The 14,783-nt window shown below is 47.4% G+C and overlaps 1 protein-coding gene across 1 annotated transcript in view; it reads right to left on the reverse strand.

Moving 5' to 3' along the window:
• DNAH3 (dynein axonemal heavy chain 3) overlaps positions 1-14,783 on the reverse strand; it is a 694,204-nt gene that overhangs the window by 76,432 nt on the left and 602,989 nt on the right. The window contains exon 56 of the mRNA XM_085629109.1: positions 2,396-2,550. Coding sequence (XP_085485235.1) covers positions 2,396-2,550 — 155 coding nt within the window. The remainder of the gene's footprint in view (positions 1-2,395; positions 2,551-14,783) is intronic.

Here is a 14,783-nt window from a genome sequence, read left to right on the forward strand (position 1 = left end):
AGTCCCATGCTCTCTGTGTCACTGAATTCAAGCTAGCCTGTCTGATGAGGGGTGATACCCTGAAGCCGGTCCCAGGATGCTTCTTTCCAGTCCAGGGAGGACCTGGGGTGGCAGTTTGGGCTGGACTGTTCCCATAGGGAGCAGGGTCAAGACTGATTTGCCTATGGCTAGGACCAAATTGGGGTGGCATCGTGAGCAAACAAATGATAGGTTTAACCCAGATCAGTGACTGTGGTGAATGTTTGACAATGCTCAACATTTCGTCCATCATCTGTTTGTGTTGCTATAGACATTACTACCAACACAGTCTCCACCAACCCAAATATGAGTCTACATTCTGTGAAGATAGATATATTTGCCTAACAACGCCCATTATAAAAAGCAGAGACGGTAATCAACCAACCCCAAAAAATCCGGACAAATACTGCAACCTTCTTTGCATAATCACACTGTGACCCTCACACCTGAGAAAATGAAATGAAGATATTACAAAAATGCATGTTTTACAAATCCACCCACCCAAAAACATTAACCCGCAAAAAAATGAGAACAGAAAAAAAGTGTGAATTTTAGCATCAAATATAAACAACGCATGACAAAATTAAATGTATCATATGATTTGGTCTTTTTAGCAAGACAATACACAACTGAATCAAGCAGTATGCTCCTAAAGAGGCACAGTGTCCAAACACAAAATGAAAATCATGCCACAGGTTTATGCCACCTGCATTCACACAGCTACAAACTCCATTAATCCCAGATGCCAGCATCATCAACTCTCACTCAAATACCCACATGAAGGGAAGTGCTATGAGCATCTCAATCTGGCCCACCTATTTAAACAAGGCCTCAGGACAAGGAGGTGAGCCCATAGGAGAACCATAGTTCATGCAGTAATCACCTCACAATTAGACTATGGAAATGTGCTATATTTGGGTGCTTCCAAAAAAGGATTATCTAAACTACAAAGGGTTCAAAATGCAGCGGCGTGCCTGGTTCTCAGCCTCCCAAGGAGAACTAATACAAAGAAAGCCCTGACTACCTTACACTGGCTGCCAGTGGAGAAGAGAGTCGTGTTTAAGGCGATGTGCTACTGTCATCGCATCCTCTCACACAAAGGTCCTAGATACCTTCTAATACTACTGACCAAATATACCCCAGGACGAAATCTGAGATCCATGGATATGGCCTTGCTGACTGTCCCTTGAATATTTAGAGCTCGAATGGGGGCCCGCTCTTTCAGGTACCTAGCAGCTAAATTATGGAACACCTTGCCAATTACCATCAGAACAGAACCCAGCGAAAGCATCTTCCGCAGACAGCTGAAGACATGGCTGTTCACAAAAACAGAATAAAGAACAGCTTAATGGCCACTTAGGTACTGCAGTATATGCATCTGAATATGTCTCAGCGCGGGGACACACCGTTGGTGTAATCAGGCGCTCTACAAATGAATAAATAAATAGGAAAACTGCTTTACTACAGAATCAGACTCACTCAAGCTATCATCAGCAACCTCTTGTGCCTGCTTACGTCCCGCGACGCCTCCTGTCCCACCCACCTCCACTCACTCATTTGTGTGGTGCAGTTGGGTGTAAGTATTTATTTCTCCCCACTTTTAAAGCCAGGACGCCAGTTTATCACCAAGAGTACCATGGCTCAGACACAGATCTGTGTTCGCCTATGTGAGTTGCCCACCCGTTCACACCAGGCTTCCATCCATTAGGTGACAGTGGCTGTTTTGATGCACCAATAGGTAATGCTGTCCTGGACCGCCAACCCACAAGACCACACACCGCGGACATCAAAGTTTGCTCTGTAATGTATGCAGATCAGTACCCATTACATTTCAATTCAAGAGACATTTTCTCATTTTGACAGAAAAGGCAAAACAAAGTAAACAAATTTCAATACTAGAATGATCCTTTCAGCTGGTAATAACTTTGCTATGAATGTACTCGCCGTCCTGACACGTTTGACCCATGATATAGAACCATGGGGCACTGGTCCTGTGTTTCTGAGCTTTGCTGGAGGCAAAAAATGCATTATCTGGCAGATATTTTTAGTTAATATATGCGATGCAGATGCCAGAAAGAAGCGCTCAGATCCCTTCTGCGCTGGCGCAGTTCATATAGTGGCATCATGATATTGCCCATGTCACTGAAAGCCACTGTAAGAATGTGAACAATAGTTTCTGGGGTAGCAACCTGGTGACCTCTAATATTTAAAAAAATAAACAATTTGCAAAAGAAATGGAAACCAATAGAATTCACATTTAATCCCTCCATATTTGATATATTGCTACTGAAGAATATGTCATCTCTTCACATATCTCAATACCTAGGAAATACAGGTATGCCTGTGTACTGCACTCCCACACAGCTCAAGTTCTTACCTGGTAAGGGCCATGGAGTGGAACATAGTATTCCTCTTTCAAGGAGAGCCTATATTTGTCAAGTTCTATATCTTTACTGTAGAATATAGAAAGAAGAGACAGCAGGAGTCGTCTGTCTTTGTCATCAGTCACTCTGCCACCATAGTTACATTCACCTGTAAAATAGTAAGTAATAGTAATTTTTAATTGTATCAGTTAATTAAAACCATTACAAGAGAGATACATACGTTAAAAACAGCATATATCTCATTCCCATATATACGGACACATTTGCAAAGACTTTCAAAAAAAGAAAAGAAACAGTAATATTAGCAGCAGATATCTAGGCAAATTCATAATCAGTTACACGTGACCCAACTAATTATTTATGTCCCATGTATCTCTAAAGTGGCTAAGTGCATTAACAAGGTGCATGGTTCTATCATTTCTGTAGGTTGGATATGGTTAATTTTTACTCTCCTTCATGTTGGAATACCATCCCTCATTATAAACATGTGCGAGAACTCAAAGAAAACCAATAAAATACACCTGTAAAATAAGTAACACCTGTCTACTAATTTAAAATATACCTGAGCATGCTTTTTTAGAACTAATGCAAACAACAAATATTCCACCAAGAGACAAATTTTGGAATCAATCAAGCAATGAAAAATGTCCTTATTGGCGAACTCTGCCGTCTTGGTTCTTGGTTCCCCACACTTAAAAAACATTTCAAAATTGGGCAAGAAACTTTTGTTCAAAAGAACTGTGCCACGTTAAAACAAGTATTGGCAAAGTCAATATATCTGGCCTTAGCCACCAGGCGGCTTAGCCTGTCAACATTTGTGTTTTTGTTTTGTTATGATTTTTGTAACCCTTTATTGTTGTGAGAGCTGCCGGTCCCTCGTCAATCTGAACAAAAACATTGGCTAAATGGGAAAAAAAAATTTTGGGTCTCAAAAATCCACTCATTGCTGTAGTAGTCCCTCATATGCAAGAGAACTACTTTGTGTGTGGAAGTGCTCCTTGTGAAACAGCAGAATGTCGTTGCTCACAGTAACGTTAGCCAATAGCTGAGGTTGGCTGACCCACTGCCCCCAAGATGTATGCTGTAGTGGCTGTAAAAAAGAATTCAAAGACACAATAACAGACCAATGGATTAACAGGGCTAGCTGAATACCCTTATACGTTTATTTTGTATACAATTTTAGTCAAATCAAAAGGCCTTGGCTAATGTCAAACCTAAGAAGTCTCCCAGGATCAGCTTCCCATTTCAACCACCCACACCTGCATCATCAGCTGTTCCAGCTCTGTTTCTGCATTTTTTTTATGCTATACTAAACAACAGTGTATACCTCTATGGAATGGCTCAGTAAGTGTTTTTGACGGTGAGTGAGCAAGGACAAACAGTCCCAGAATCACCATGAAGGTACTCTATCTCTAAGACTTCCAACCAGCTTGGCCTCCTTCCCAGAGGTTGGAATTCTGATTTCACAGCACAAAATAAAATTCCATATGGAAGGAAGCGCGAGCTTCAAACTAAAATATGGGCTGGGCTGTTCCCATTGGAGCAGGGTCAATGTTGATTTGGATATGGCTGGGGCTAAATTGAGGTGGGAAGGTGGGTGAAAAATGATGGATTGGGATGTGGCTAGAGCGATTGCCAGTGGCTGAGATTAATTGAAGTATTCCATCCATCACCTTGTTATTGCAGTTGATGCTTCAAACAAAAATATGGCACAGATTTGCTGGCCTAAAATGGCATGGTGAGATACATTCAAGGGGTAATGATTAGAAAAAGCATGAAGAGTGGCTGACATTTCTTTTTTTTTAATTCTGCAAAATCACAGATGCATTTGCCATGGCAGAATCAATATAGTGCCTCTGCGGAGCCTTGAGGCATCTTATTTCACAAAATCTGAAAATGCCAGCAATGACTCTTTGAAAAACAGAGGATAAAAGGCCTCATGTAGGTAGCTAAATACCGGTCGGTAACGGCCGAAATTCGGTAAATATCCCGTTACCGACCGGTATTTAGGTATTTGAGATGTAGGAGGCATGATTTAAGGATTCGGTAATTTACCGAATCGGTAAGGGATCGGTAAAATACCGAATCGGTAAAATACAGATTCGGTAAATTACCGAATCCTTAAATCATATGTAGGGAGCACTCAAGTGAGTGAATTTCAGTAGTAAGGATTCGGTATTTAACACCAACTACAGGTTGATGTTAAATAACGAATACCTTTCAAAAAGCTAAATTTGGCTGCTTTAAAAGTGCCATGTGGCAGACATACATGCCCTTAGGGCATGTATGTGCGCCACATGTGCACACATGCACGAATCAGGGGTGCAACAGGGTGTCAATGTGACACCCTGCCACCCATGATTATGCTTCCCCTATTACCGAATCGGTAATAGTAAATGGCTTCCCATTCATTCCTATGGGCCTCCAGGCCCATAGGAATGGATGGGAAGGGATGCATTATTACCGATTCGGTAAATACCGATTCATAAATACCGATATTTACCGAATCGGTAATAATTACCGATTGTTTACCTACATACTATTTACCGATTCATAAATACCGAATCGGTAAAATTCGGTATTTATGAATCAGTAAATACTATGTTACCTACATATGGCCCTTAGCCTTTTTGTTGTCTGTATATGTATTCTTTTCCCAGCAGAATCAATAATTCTCTCTTGATTCAAATGCAATTCCATTAGCAAGCTCTGAATGGATGACAGGGCCATCCAAGGCCATCTAGAGGGTCACATTGTCTTAGTGGCTGCTAATTTGGCATCTGTGGTTTTAAGGCATTAGCAAAGTGAGTAATTGCCTTGGGTCATCACCTTCAGAGGGGTTACCTGGGAAAGTGATCTTTCTCTCTATCTCACCTTTGTCAAATTGTCTATTTTAACCTCTCTCCATCTGTCTGCCTATCTCTACCTCTGACTCTATCTCTCTACACAGGGCCATCTTGTCAGGGGCGGATCTAGGGCGCCTACCGAAGGTACAGCCAGAGGAGGACTACATCCCCCAGAATCCCCGGCTGTATGGAGGCGTGACCAGAAGCGGTAAATACGCGCGTTGCAAGCCAATCGAGGCGCGTAATACTGGAAGGTGGTTGGTGCTGGAGAAGACGCCCAGCAGAGAAGGAGGAAGACGCGTGTGTTCGCGTCTGTTATCGAGTTTCGGAGAGTACCGGGTAGTGGCGGAGTGCCGCCGCGAGGTACACGTATCAGGGAAGCCAGTTCCGGCTTCACGGAACCCCCACGCGGGACGCTGACGTAAGCGTCGCCGCGTCTCAAGACCTCAGGACTGAACGAGGTACTCAGATCAGGGAAGCCAGTTCCGGCTTCACGAAACCACACGCGGGACGCTGACGTAAGCGTCGCTGCGTTTCTAGACCCCAGGACTGAACTAGGTAAGGAGCGGTTCTACTCCCCTCAGGAGCCGAGGACGACGCTGTGAGATTCCGGCAAAGGAAACAGGTATCTCGGGACCTAGGGAGGGGTCGGCTCTGTTCAGGACTGTTTCTCGTTGCCAGAGAGGAGGAGGAAGGGAACCCGGCATACAAGACATTTGGTACTTCCTTTCATGCAGGCAAGGGCACAGCAAGCGCTAACTCTATACATGATGTCAATGCTGGATTAGTGACTTTGGGATTAGGGCTCTTGTACATAATTTCAGAAGCGCTTAGTAGCGCCACGGGGGGAACCGACAGGGGAACAAAGGGGAAGAAGGTCTGTTAGATCTTACGAGTGTTGGAGGGGGCTGGTCCTCTCGAGTCTGAAGGGAAGGCTTCGTCCCTAAGGGGACATGGTATGCATGAAGTGACACATTTGGCAGCTACACTTAGTGAGACCTAACTGAGAGTAGTTTACCTTGTGGTTATATCCTATGTTCTTTTCTGTTCTTTCTTTGCAGGACTCCCAATTCCCACGGTACCCCGTTTTAGTCCTTTCCCTCGCCTGATTGCCCTGGCACTCTGTGTCTCTATAACCAGAGCCAGGTACGTCGGGAGGTGGAACCCTTGTGCTTCATTTGGATCTACAGGAGCCACAGCGGAACGTGACAGAATTACGCGCCCAAGATATTACTCCTGTGAATTCGAATAAAGCACAAGCATGGCGTCACTAGACGATGTGTTACAGGCTCTCCTGGTTGTGCAACAGGAATTGGCCGCCTCAAAGGCGGAAACGGCCGCCCTAAGAGACAGGGTGGACAGACAGGGTAGAAATCCGTTTGACGCCTCTCCGTCGTCATCTCCCATACATGTGAATGTTTCTCCTCCCATTCCCCTGGCTAGCCCCGAGAGGTTCTCGGGGGATCCTCTCAAGATTCAAACATTTCTGACGCAAATAGCCTTGCATTTTTCGTGCAAACCCGCTTCCTTTCCCTCTAACCATTCTAGGGTGGCTTTTGCCATCTCGTATATGACTGGGGACGCTGCCAACTGGGCGGTGCCCTTGGTCAAATACGACGACCCCATGCTGTCGGATTGGAACGCCTTTCGAAGCGAGTTTGAGAGGGTATTTGATCGAAGGGCCACCACTTTCTCAGCTGACCGGGAACTGTTGAGACTCCGACAGGGGAAACAGGATTTGGTCGCGTACCTGACCCAATTCAACCGTCTGGTTGCTGAAACGGCCTGGCCCGAGGAAAAAAGAATGTCCCTCTATTACCAAGGCTTGAGCGATGACATGAAGGACGTCCTGGCCCAGATAGATCCGCAGCCCTCCACGTATACAGATTTGATGAATCTCACGTTGAGACTCGATCATAGGTTGTCTGAACGGAGGGGAGAGAGAGTGTATGCCCCGATAGAGAAATCCGAGAGGGGGATCAGGAATACCGGAACCCCTTCTGATACCCAGGCGGAACCCATGGAGGTGGGGGCAATCCGGGCCCCGTTATCTAGGGCGGAAAGGGAAAGCCGCAGACAAGCCGGGTTATGCATGTACTGCGGCAAGAAGGGCCACTATGTTCGGGACTGTCCCTCAAAACCCAAGAAGAGTGGGTATGCTGGCCTGAAGAAAGTGGCGGTGACCTCAATGCAGGTCCCCCTCCCAGACGCCCTGGCTTCAGAACAGAGCGTTCGGGTATCCGAACCCCGTGCGTTGCAGTTGCCCTCTTTGGCGGTCATCGAATCAATCGCTTCAGAATCACACGTCACGCTGCTCATGCGGTTGACGGTGGGATCACAAGACCATGAGGTCGGAGTCATGGTTGACTCCGGGGCCACAGGGAATTTTGTGGATAGTGGGTTGGTGAAGCGGCTGGGGTTAATGCGCATCCCGAGAACTAGTCCAGAAACGGTATGGGCTGTCGATGGGAAGCCTCTGGTATCAGGGCCCATCACTGAGGTCACGGAAGCCCTGACTCTGACCAAACCAGGTCCTCTATGGGATCACGTGGAAGAGGTCGCCCTAAATATCATCGAGGCACCCCAGTATGAGGTAATACTAGGGATGCCTTGGCTAACCACCCATAATCCCTCGATAGATTGGAAGAGAAAAACGGTGGAATTCGAGACCGAGTATTGTAAAGGGGAATGCGCTGACGCGCACCGGACACATCTTCTCGCCCTTACCCGGGGGTATCACGTTCTCACGGCCGCTGAGAAAGAGACAGTACTCCCCGCGGTATATGATCAGTACAGGGAAGTGTTTAGCGAGAGTAAGGCGGAAGTTTTGCCACCCCACCGCAGTTATGACTGCCAAATAGAATTAATCCCCGGGGCTATCATGCCCTCTTGCAGAGTGTACGCCTTATCTGAGCCGGAGACCGAGCACCTACGACAGTACTTGGAGCACTATGTGGACATAGGTTTCATTAGGCCTTCCCGTTCTCCGGCAGCGTCGCCTCTTTTCTTTATCAAAAAGGCCAATGGCGAATTGAGGACGTGCATCGATTATCGCGTTTTGAACAAAAACACGGTGCGTAACCGCTACCGTCTTCCGCTCATCCCTGTCTTGCTGGACCAGGTGAAGGAGGCGTCCATTTACACCCGGTTGGACTTGCGGGGGGCCTATCACCTGGTCCGGATCCGGGAGGGTGATGAGTGGAAGACGGCGTTCAAGACGCGATATGGACTTTTTGAGTATAGAGTAATGCCGTTCGGGCTGTGTAACGCCCCGGCGGCATTCCAATACTTTCTCGATGACGTTCTCAAAGAGTACATCGATAGAACAGCTGTGGTATACATCGATGATATATTGATATATTCCAAAGATCGTAGAGACCACAGTTTACATGTTTCGCAGATACTACACAAATTGGGAGAGAACAAATTGTTTTGCAAGTTGAGCAAATGCGAATTTCATGTCTCTAAGGTGGAGTTCCTGGGGGTGGTCCTGAGTCCTTTAGGATTGAGTATGGCTGAGAGGAAGGTGTCCGCGGTACAGGAGTGGCCTATCCCCAAGACAGTGAGAGACGTACAGTGCTTCCTGGGCTTCTCGAACTATTACAGGAGATTCATCTCTCACTTTTCACAGCTCGTCTCTCCACTTACCCGCTTGCTAAGGAAAGGACACCAGTTCTCCTGGACCCAAGAGGCTATGCAGGCGTTCTGTGAGCTAAAACAAGCGTTCACTACCGCCCCGATTCTGCAGCACCCCAGACCCGATGTACCATTCATAGTAGAGGCGGACGCTTCTGACATAGCAGTGGGGGCGGTACTCTCGCAACGGGAGGCACGGACAGGTCAACTGCATCCCATAGCCTTTCTGTCCAGGAAATTAACCCCGGCTGAATCACACTACACGATCGCTGAAAAAGAGCTGCTAGCCGTGAGAAAGGCGTTTCAGGAATGGAGGCACTACCTGTGGGGGGCTACGCATCCTGTGACGGTGTATACGGACCACCGGAATTTACAATACCTAAAGACAGCCCGACATCTCACACAACGGCAGATGCGGTGGATGCTGTTCTTCGCAGGTTTTGACTTTGTCATCACTTTCCGACCCGGTTCGGAGAACGTAAAAGCTGACTCGCTTTCCCGACAATCCGGAGGACATACGGCTCGTAGGGAGGTCCTAGAGGCCATTATACCCCCAGCAAAGGTGATCTGTGGGATCAGGGCAGACACGTTTTTGAACACTATAAGGACACACCGAACTCTGACGCAATGGCTACAATGGGAGGAACAGGGAGCAGAGAGGCGAATGAAAGGAGGGTTGCCTTTCTTTCGGGATCGGCTGTTTGTCCCGTCAGTGGCGCTGCAGCGTCAGGCTTTCGAATGGTGTCATGAGTCGCTGATAGCAGGTCACCCTGGGTGTACGAAGACTCTTCATCTCCTACAACGTCACTTCTGGTGGGAACACATGAAGAAGGATGTCCGTCAATGGATACAACGGTGCGACGTGTGCGCCCAAGCCAAAGGGGACCGCTCAAAAGCCAAAGGCAAGTTGGTCCCGATGCCGACTCCCGCGGGGCCCTGGCAGAACATCAGCCTCGACTTCGTGGTGGGCCTACCGATGGACCAGGGTTGCGATGCGATCATGGTGGTGGTAGACAGCCTCACCAAAATGGGACATTTCGTGCCGTGCAAAAATCTACCCTCTGCCAGTCAGACCGCTCAGCTGTTGCTATCTCAAGTGGTGCGTATACATGGATTCCCTAGAGTTATCGTTTCGGGCAGAGGCCCGCAGTTCATCGCGCGCTTCTGGAGGGCATGGTGTAAGGCCCTGCAGGTGGAGGTGGCCACGTCCACCAGCTTCCACCCACAGACGGATGGCCAAACCGAACGCCTTAATCAAACACTCAAGACGTATCTACGATGCTACTCCAAGGAAGCAAGCGCCTCGTGGGTATCACTCCTCTGGTTGGCGGAACTTTCTTACAACAATGCATGGCATAGTTCCATCAGGGAATCTCCCTTTCGGGCTACCTACGGATATCACGCCAAGGTTCTTCCGTTGTCTTTCCCCGCGGACGTGCGGGACCAGCCCGCTCTGGCGGCCCAGTTACAAGTTCTGGGGAAATTGCACGCGCACCTCCGGACGAATCTGGAGAGAGCTAAGGGCCTGTACAAGGCTTGGGCTGACCGCCATCGGCAGGACGGACCATCCTATCGCCCGGGCGACAGGGTATGGTTGTCCACGAAGTACCTCCGCTTCAAGTTGCGCAGCGTTTTCCATCCTCGCTTCATCGGTCCGTATCCAGTGGTTCGTCGCGTGGGAGCAGTGGCGTATAGGTTGGCTTTGCCGGCCTCTTTGCGCATCCATCCGGTGTTCCACTGCAGTTTACTGAAGCCGGCGGTGGGGGCTCGGAGGGTGGCAGCCCCGCCGATCTATCGTGACGGCCAGATGGAGTACGAGGTGAGGAAGGTGTTGGACTCCCGAATCCGGAGGGGTCGGCTGTGGTATCTTCTGGCTTGGAAGGGTTACTCGGCGGAGGAGGATTCCTGGGTTCCGGCAGCTGATGTCCACGCGCCGGAGGCGGTGCGGTCATTCTACACCCGGTTCCCGGACAAGCCTGGTTTTAGGAGGCGCACGGGAAGGGGGGCATACTGTCAGGCGCGGATCTAGGGCGCCTACCGAAGGTACAGCCAGAGGAGGACTACATCCCCCAGAATCCCCGGCTGTATGGAGGCGTGACCAGAAGCGGTAAATACGCGCGTTGCAAGCCAATCGAGGCGCGTAATACTGGAAGGTGGTTGGTGCTGGAGAAGACGCCCAGCAGAGAAGGAGGAAGACGCGTGTGTTCGCGTCTGTTATCGAGTTTCGGAGAGTACCGGGTAGTGGCGGAGTGCCGCCGCGAGGTACACGTATCAGGGAAGCCAGTTCCGGCTTCACGGAACCCCCACGCGGGACGCTGACGTAAGCGTCGCCGCGTCTCAAGACCTCAGGACTGAACGAGGTACTCGGATCAGGGAAGCCAGTTCCGGCTTCACGAAACCACACGCGGGACGCTGACGTAAGCGTCGCTGCGTTTCTAGACCCCAGGACTGAACTAGGTAAGGAGCGGTTCTACTCCCCTCAGGAGCCGAGGACGACGCTGTGAGATTCCGGCAAAGGAAACAGGTATCTCGGGACCTAGGGAGGGGTCGGCTCTGTTCAGGACTGTTTCTCGTTGCCAGAGAGGAGGAGGAAGGGAACCCGGCATACGAGACATTTGGTACTTCCTTTCATGCAGGCAAGGGCACAGCAAGCGCTAACTCTATACATGATGTCAATGCTGGATTAGTGACTTTGGGATTAGGGCTCTTGTACATAATTTCAGAAGCGCTTAGTAGCGCCACGGGGGGAACCGACAGGGGAACAAAGGGGAAGAAGGTCTGTTAGATCTTACGAGTGTTGGAGGGGGCTGGTCCTCTCGAGTCTGAAGGGAAGGCTTCGTCCCTAAGGGGACATGGTATGCATGAAGTGACACATTTGGCAGCTACACTTAGTGAGACCTAACTGAGAGTAGTTTACCTAGTGGTTATATCCTATGTTCTTTTCTGTTCTTTCTTTGCAGGACTCCCAATTCCCACGGTACCCCGTTTTAGTCCTTTCCCTCGCCTGATTGCCCTGGCACTCTGTGTCTCTATAACCAGAGCCAGGTACGTCGGGAGGTGGAACCCTTGTGCTTCATTCGGATCTACAGGAGCCACAGCGGAACGTGACACATCTGGCAAGACTTATTCTGGCTGTTTTTGTGTCATCCCTTTTCTCCCTTTTCTGAAAGTTTAACATATAATTAAATATTGTTTTACTTCATGATGACTTGTATGAGCAGAAAAGGGGCAATCACATTCCAAGTTTTTCTAAATAGAGGACCCCAAAATAAGTTTTGCCCACGGCGGCAAAATCTTAAGATGATACTGTAGCAACTGATTGATTGATTAAAGTGTCTTAGAACCTTAAAACTCACTCATCTTTCTGGGAGAAGTAACTGCAACCAAAATACTCCAATCCATGTCAGAGTTGTACCTAATGGAAGCTAGGACAGGCTTTAAACCCAATGCAAAGCTTAGTCTATGAAAGGATACTATGCCGAAAAGGGAGTGTGTACAAGAATGAGCTGAACTTCCTCTTCTAGCTAAAAGGGTACTGAATAAAAGAATACAATTGAAAGAAGTCAACAATGGATTCAATTGGGGGATCACATTCAGAGTAGTGAGCAGAGTAAAAGAATCAGAGCCTTCAAGTTTTCACCAACGTAGCACAAGACTCTGCTAGACTGAACATGCACCTAAAGTGACTCTCAGTTGTAGCAAAGTGTGGTCAAAGCACTCTCACTAGGCAATGGGAAGAATGATGGATGCTGGCAGCTAAATGATATTTTATCTGTACCCATGAGAAAGGTGTCTAGTTATGCCTGCTGAAATACTTTCCATTCCTTGTAACTCTAGTTCTTCTCACTCCACTGCGTAAGTGTTGTGTGGTTTCACTGTGAGTGGTATGTTTGCAGATCACATGTTGGGCATGTGGTGTCCTCTTAAAGGAGGCTACAAGTAGCACTGGATGAAGATTTTTTGCAATAGGGTTGAGCTTCCCTTCCTATGGTGTAGAGTCTGGGGGTTGCTCTTCATAGACTTGTTAGCAATTTCTCCAGTGCCTGGATTGTAGGCTGCAGTTTATATTCAACCCAGAGACCTTCCCAGCAACATCATCTCGACTAAACCATTTGGCCTGCTAGTGCAGAGTAAGGCATTTTTTTCTACACAGTAACAGTTTGACTCATTTTGTATGCGAAGCCTACAGCCTCCCAAAACATATTCCACTGACCACTTGCTTATCTCCTTCTGGCCAGTATGGAAATATTTGGAAAATATCAGTGAATATGCTCCTTGTTCTGTATCCTATGAGCCAGTACTTTTCACCTATTGTACTTTGGGGGTCAGAGCTACAGCACCAAGTAAGACAGATGTCATGTCAGAAGCAGGGACACATTTATGCATCCATCAAGGCTGTAAGCAATCCTAGGGTTAGCAGAAAAAACATAACTGAAGCTGCTGCCTGAGCTATGTGGAGAAAGGCTATCCTGACTGAAAGCAAACAGGGTCAATGCCCAGCTGTCTCCATCTGCATAAAAGTTGAGTTGTGGAGCGAGACTGCCCAGAAGCCAGAAAGATATACACCTCGCTGACCGGGATTGTAGAGGTAGGCAACTGTTGGTTAGCCATGCTGGCACCCTGAACACCTGACTTACAGTTGGGTAGTGACCCTATGGTTAACAAAGATCTCTTCTTTTGAAGTTACCACAATGCTTTATCGCTTTGTGGGGGGAGTAGTATCTAGGGTTTTCAGGCCTACAAGGAGCACCCGTCTTTCCCTGTTTCCTCCACAATCGCAAAGATGATCTTTTATGGGTGGGCTGAGAAGCATTGAAATCAGAACAGTTGGACCCGTACTTCCATGACTTAATTCTCACATGTGACAGAAGCTAATTTTTGGATTTACTGTATTTTAAACTAGATGACTGAGCTCCCGGTCCTGTGGGCATCTCTACAGCACAAATCTTACCTGATGTTCTGTTTGCAAGATGGAGGCTCCTGAAAATTGTAAAAGCCATTGGGTGTCAATAGATGGCCGCATTCTACACTTGGACTCAGACTTGGAACCAGTTGGAGTTTTCATTGGCCCCTCCTGAGTGTTGTTTGTTACCCCAGTCACTGACACTTGAGCACATAGGCCCAAGTAGACCAGACACCCATTAACTGAAAATGTTGTTCCATTTATTTTGATAGTTATAAACCCCTTCCTCCTTATATCGGTGTTAAATGAAACAGTTTATGCAGTTTGTGAAGCGACAATAGCTCTGATGGACAGAAACACATTCTCATCAACAATTATTTTATTGAATGATGGGTCTATTCACCTTACTAATTTCTTGAAGCGATGAAGACCCCAATAACTTCATCTTGGGTTGACACAATAGTTGTCTTGATATACTGCATCCACTGTTTAAGAGATTCCACTTGATCTCTCTTCAAACCGAACATTTCTATTTCCGTTTTCCTGCTGCCTTCTATCATAAAGCTTCACTTACTGTTATTAAAACATACATCTTTTTTGAAGGCACTACTCCTTGACAAATATTATTAGTCTGTGGAAAGCATTTGCTTTTTTCAATAATGAAACAGGAGAGTCTTTAAAAAGTGAATTAGTGATTACTCCATTTTATTGAGCCCCACCTGACATCTCCTACCAGGCAACTTGACCTGGGCATCTATCAGGGATATTGGTTGAGAGCAAGGTTGGGTCTGTGATGACACTTTTAAAAAGCAATCAGCACAGATTCTTTACTTTTTTCAAGCTTTGATCATTTCTACTGCTCAGTAACAGCATTAAGAACTCTCTTTGTCCTGGCTGGCATCACTCTCTGATGTTGTTCATTTTTGGGTTTGCTTATATTTTTGCTGCACCAGAAAAGGGCAGAACAGCTGAGTAGAAAAGTAAGCAATCAAGGTA

The sequence above is a fragment of the Triturus cristatus genome, chromosome 10 (assembly GCF_964204655.1).
Source record: "Triturus cristatus chromosome 10, aTriCri1.1, whole genome shotgun sequence".
NCBI lineage: Eukaryota > Metazoa > Chordata > Amphibia > Caudata > Salamandridae > Triturus > Triturus cristatus.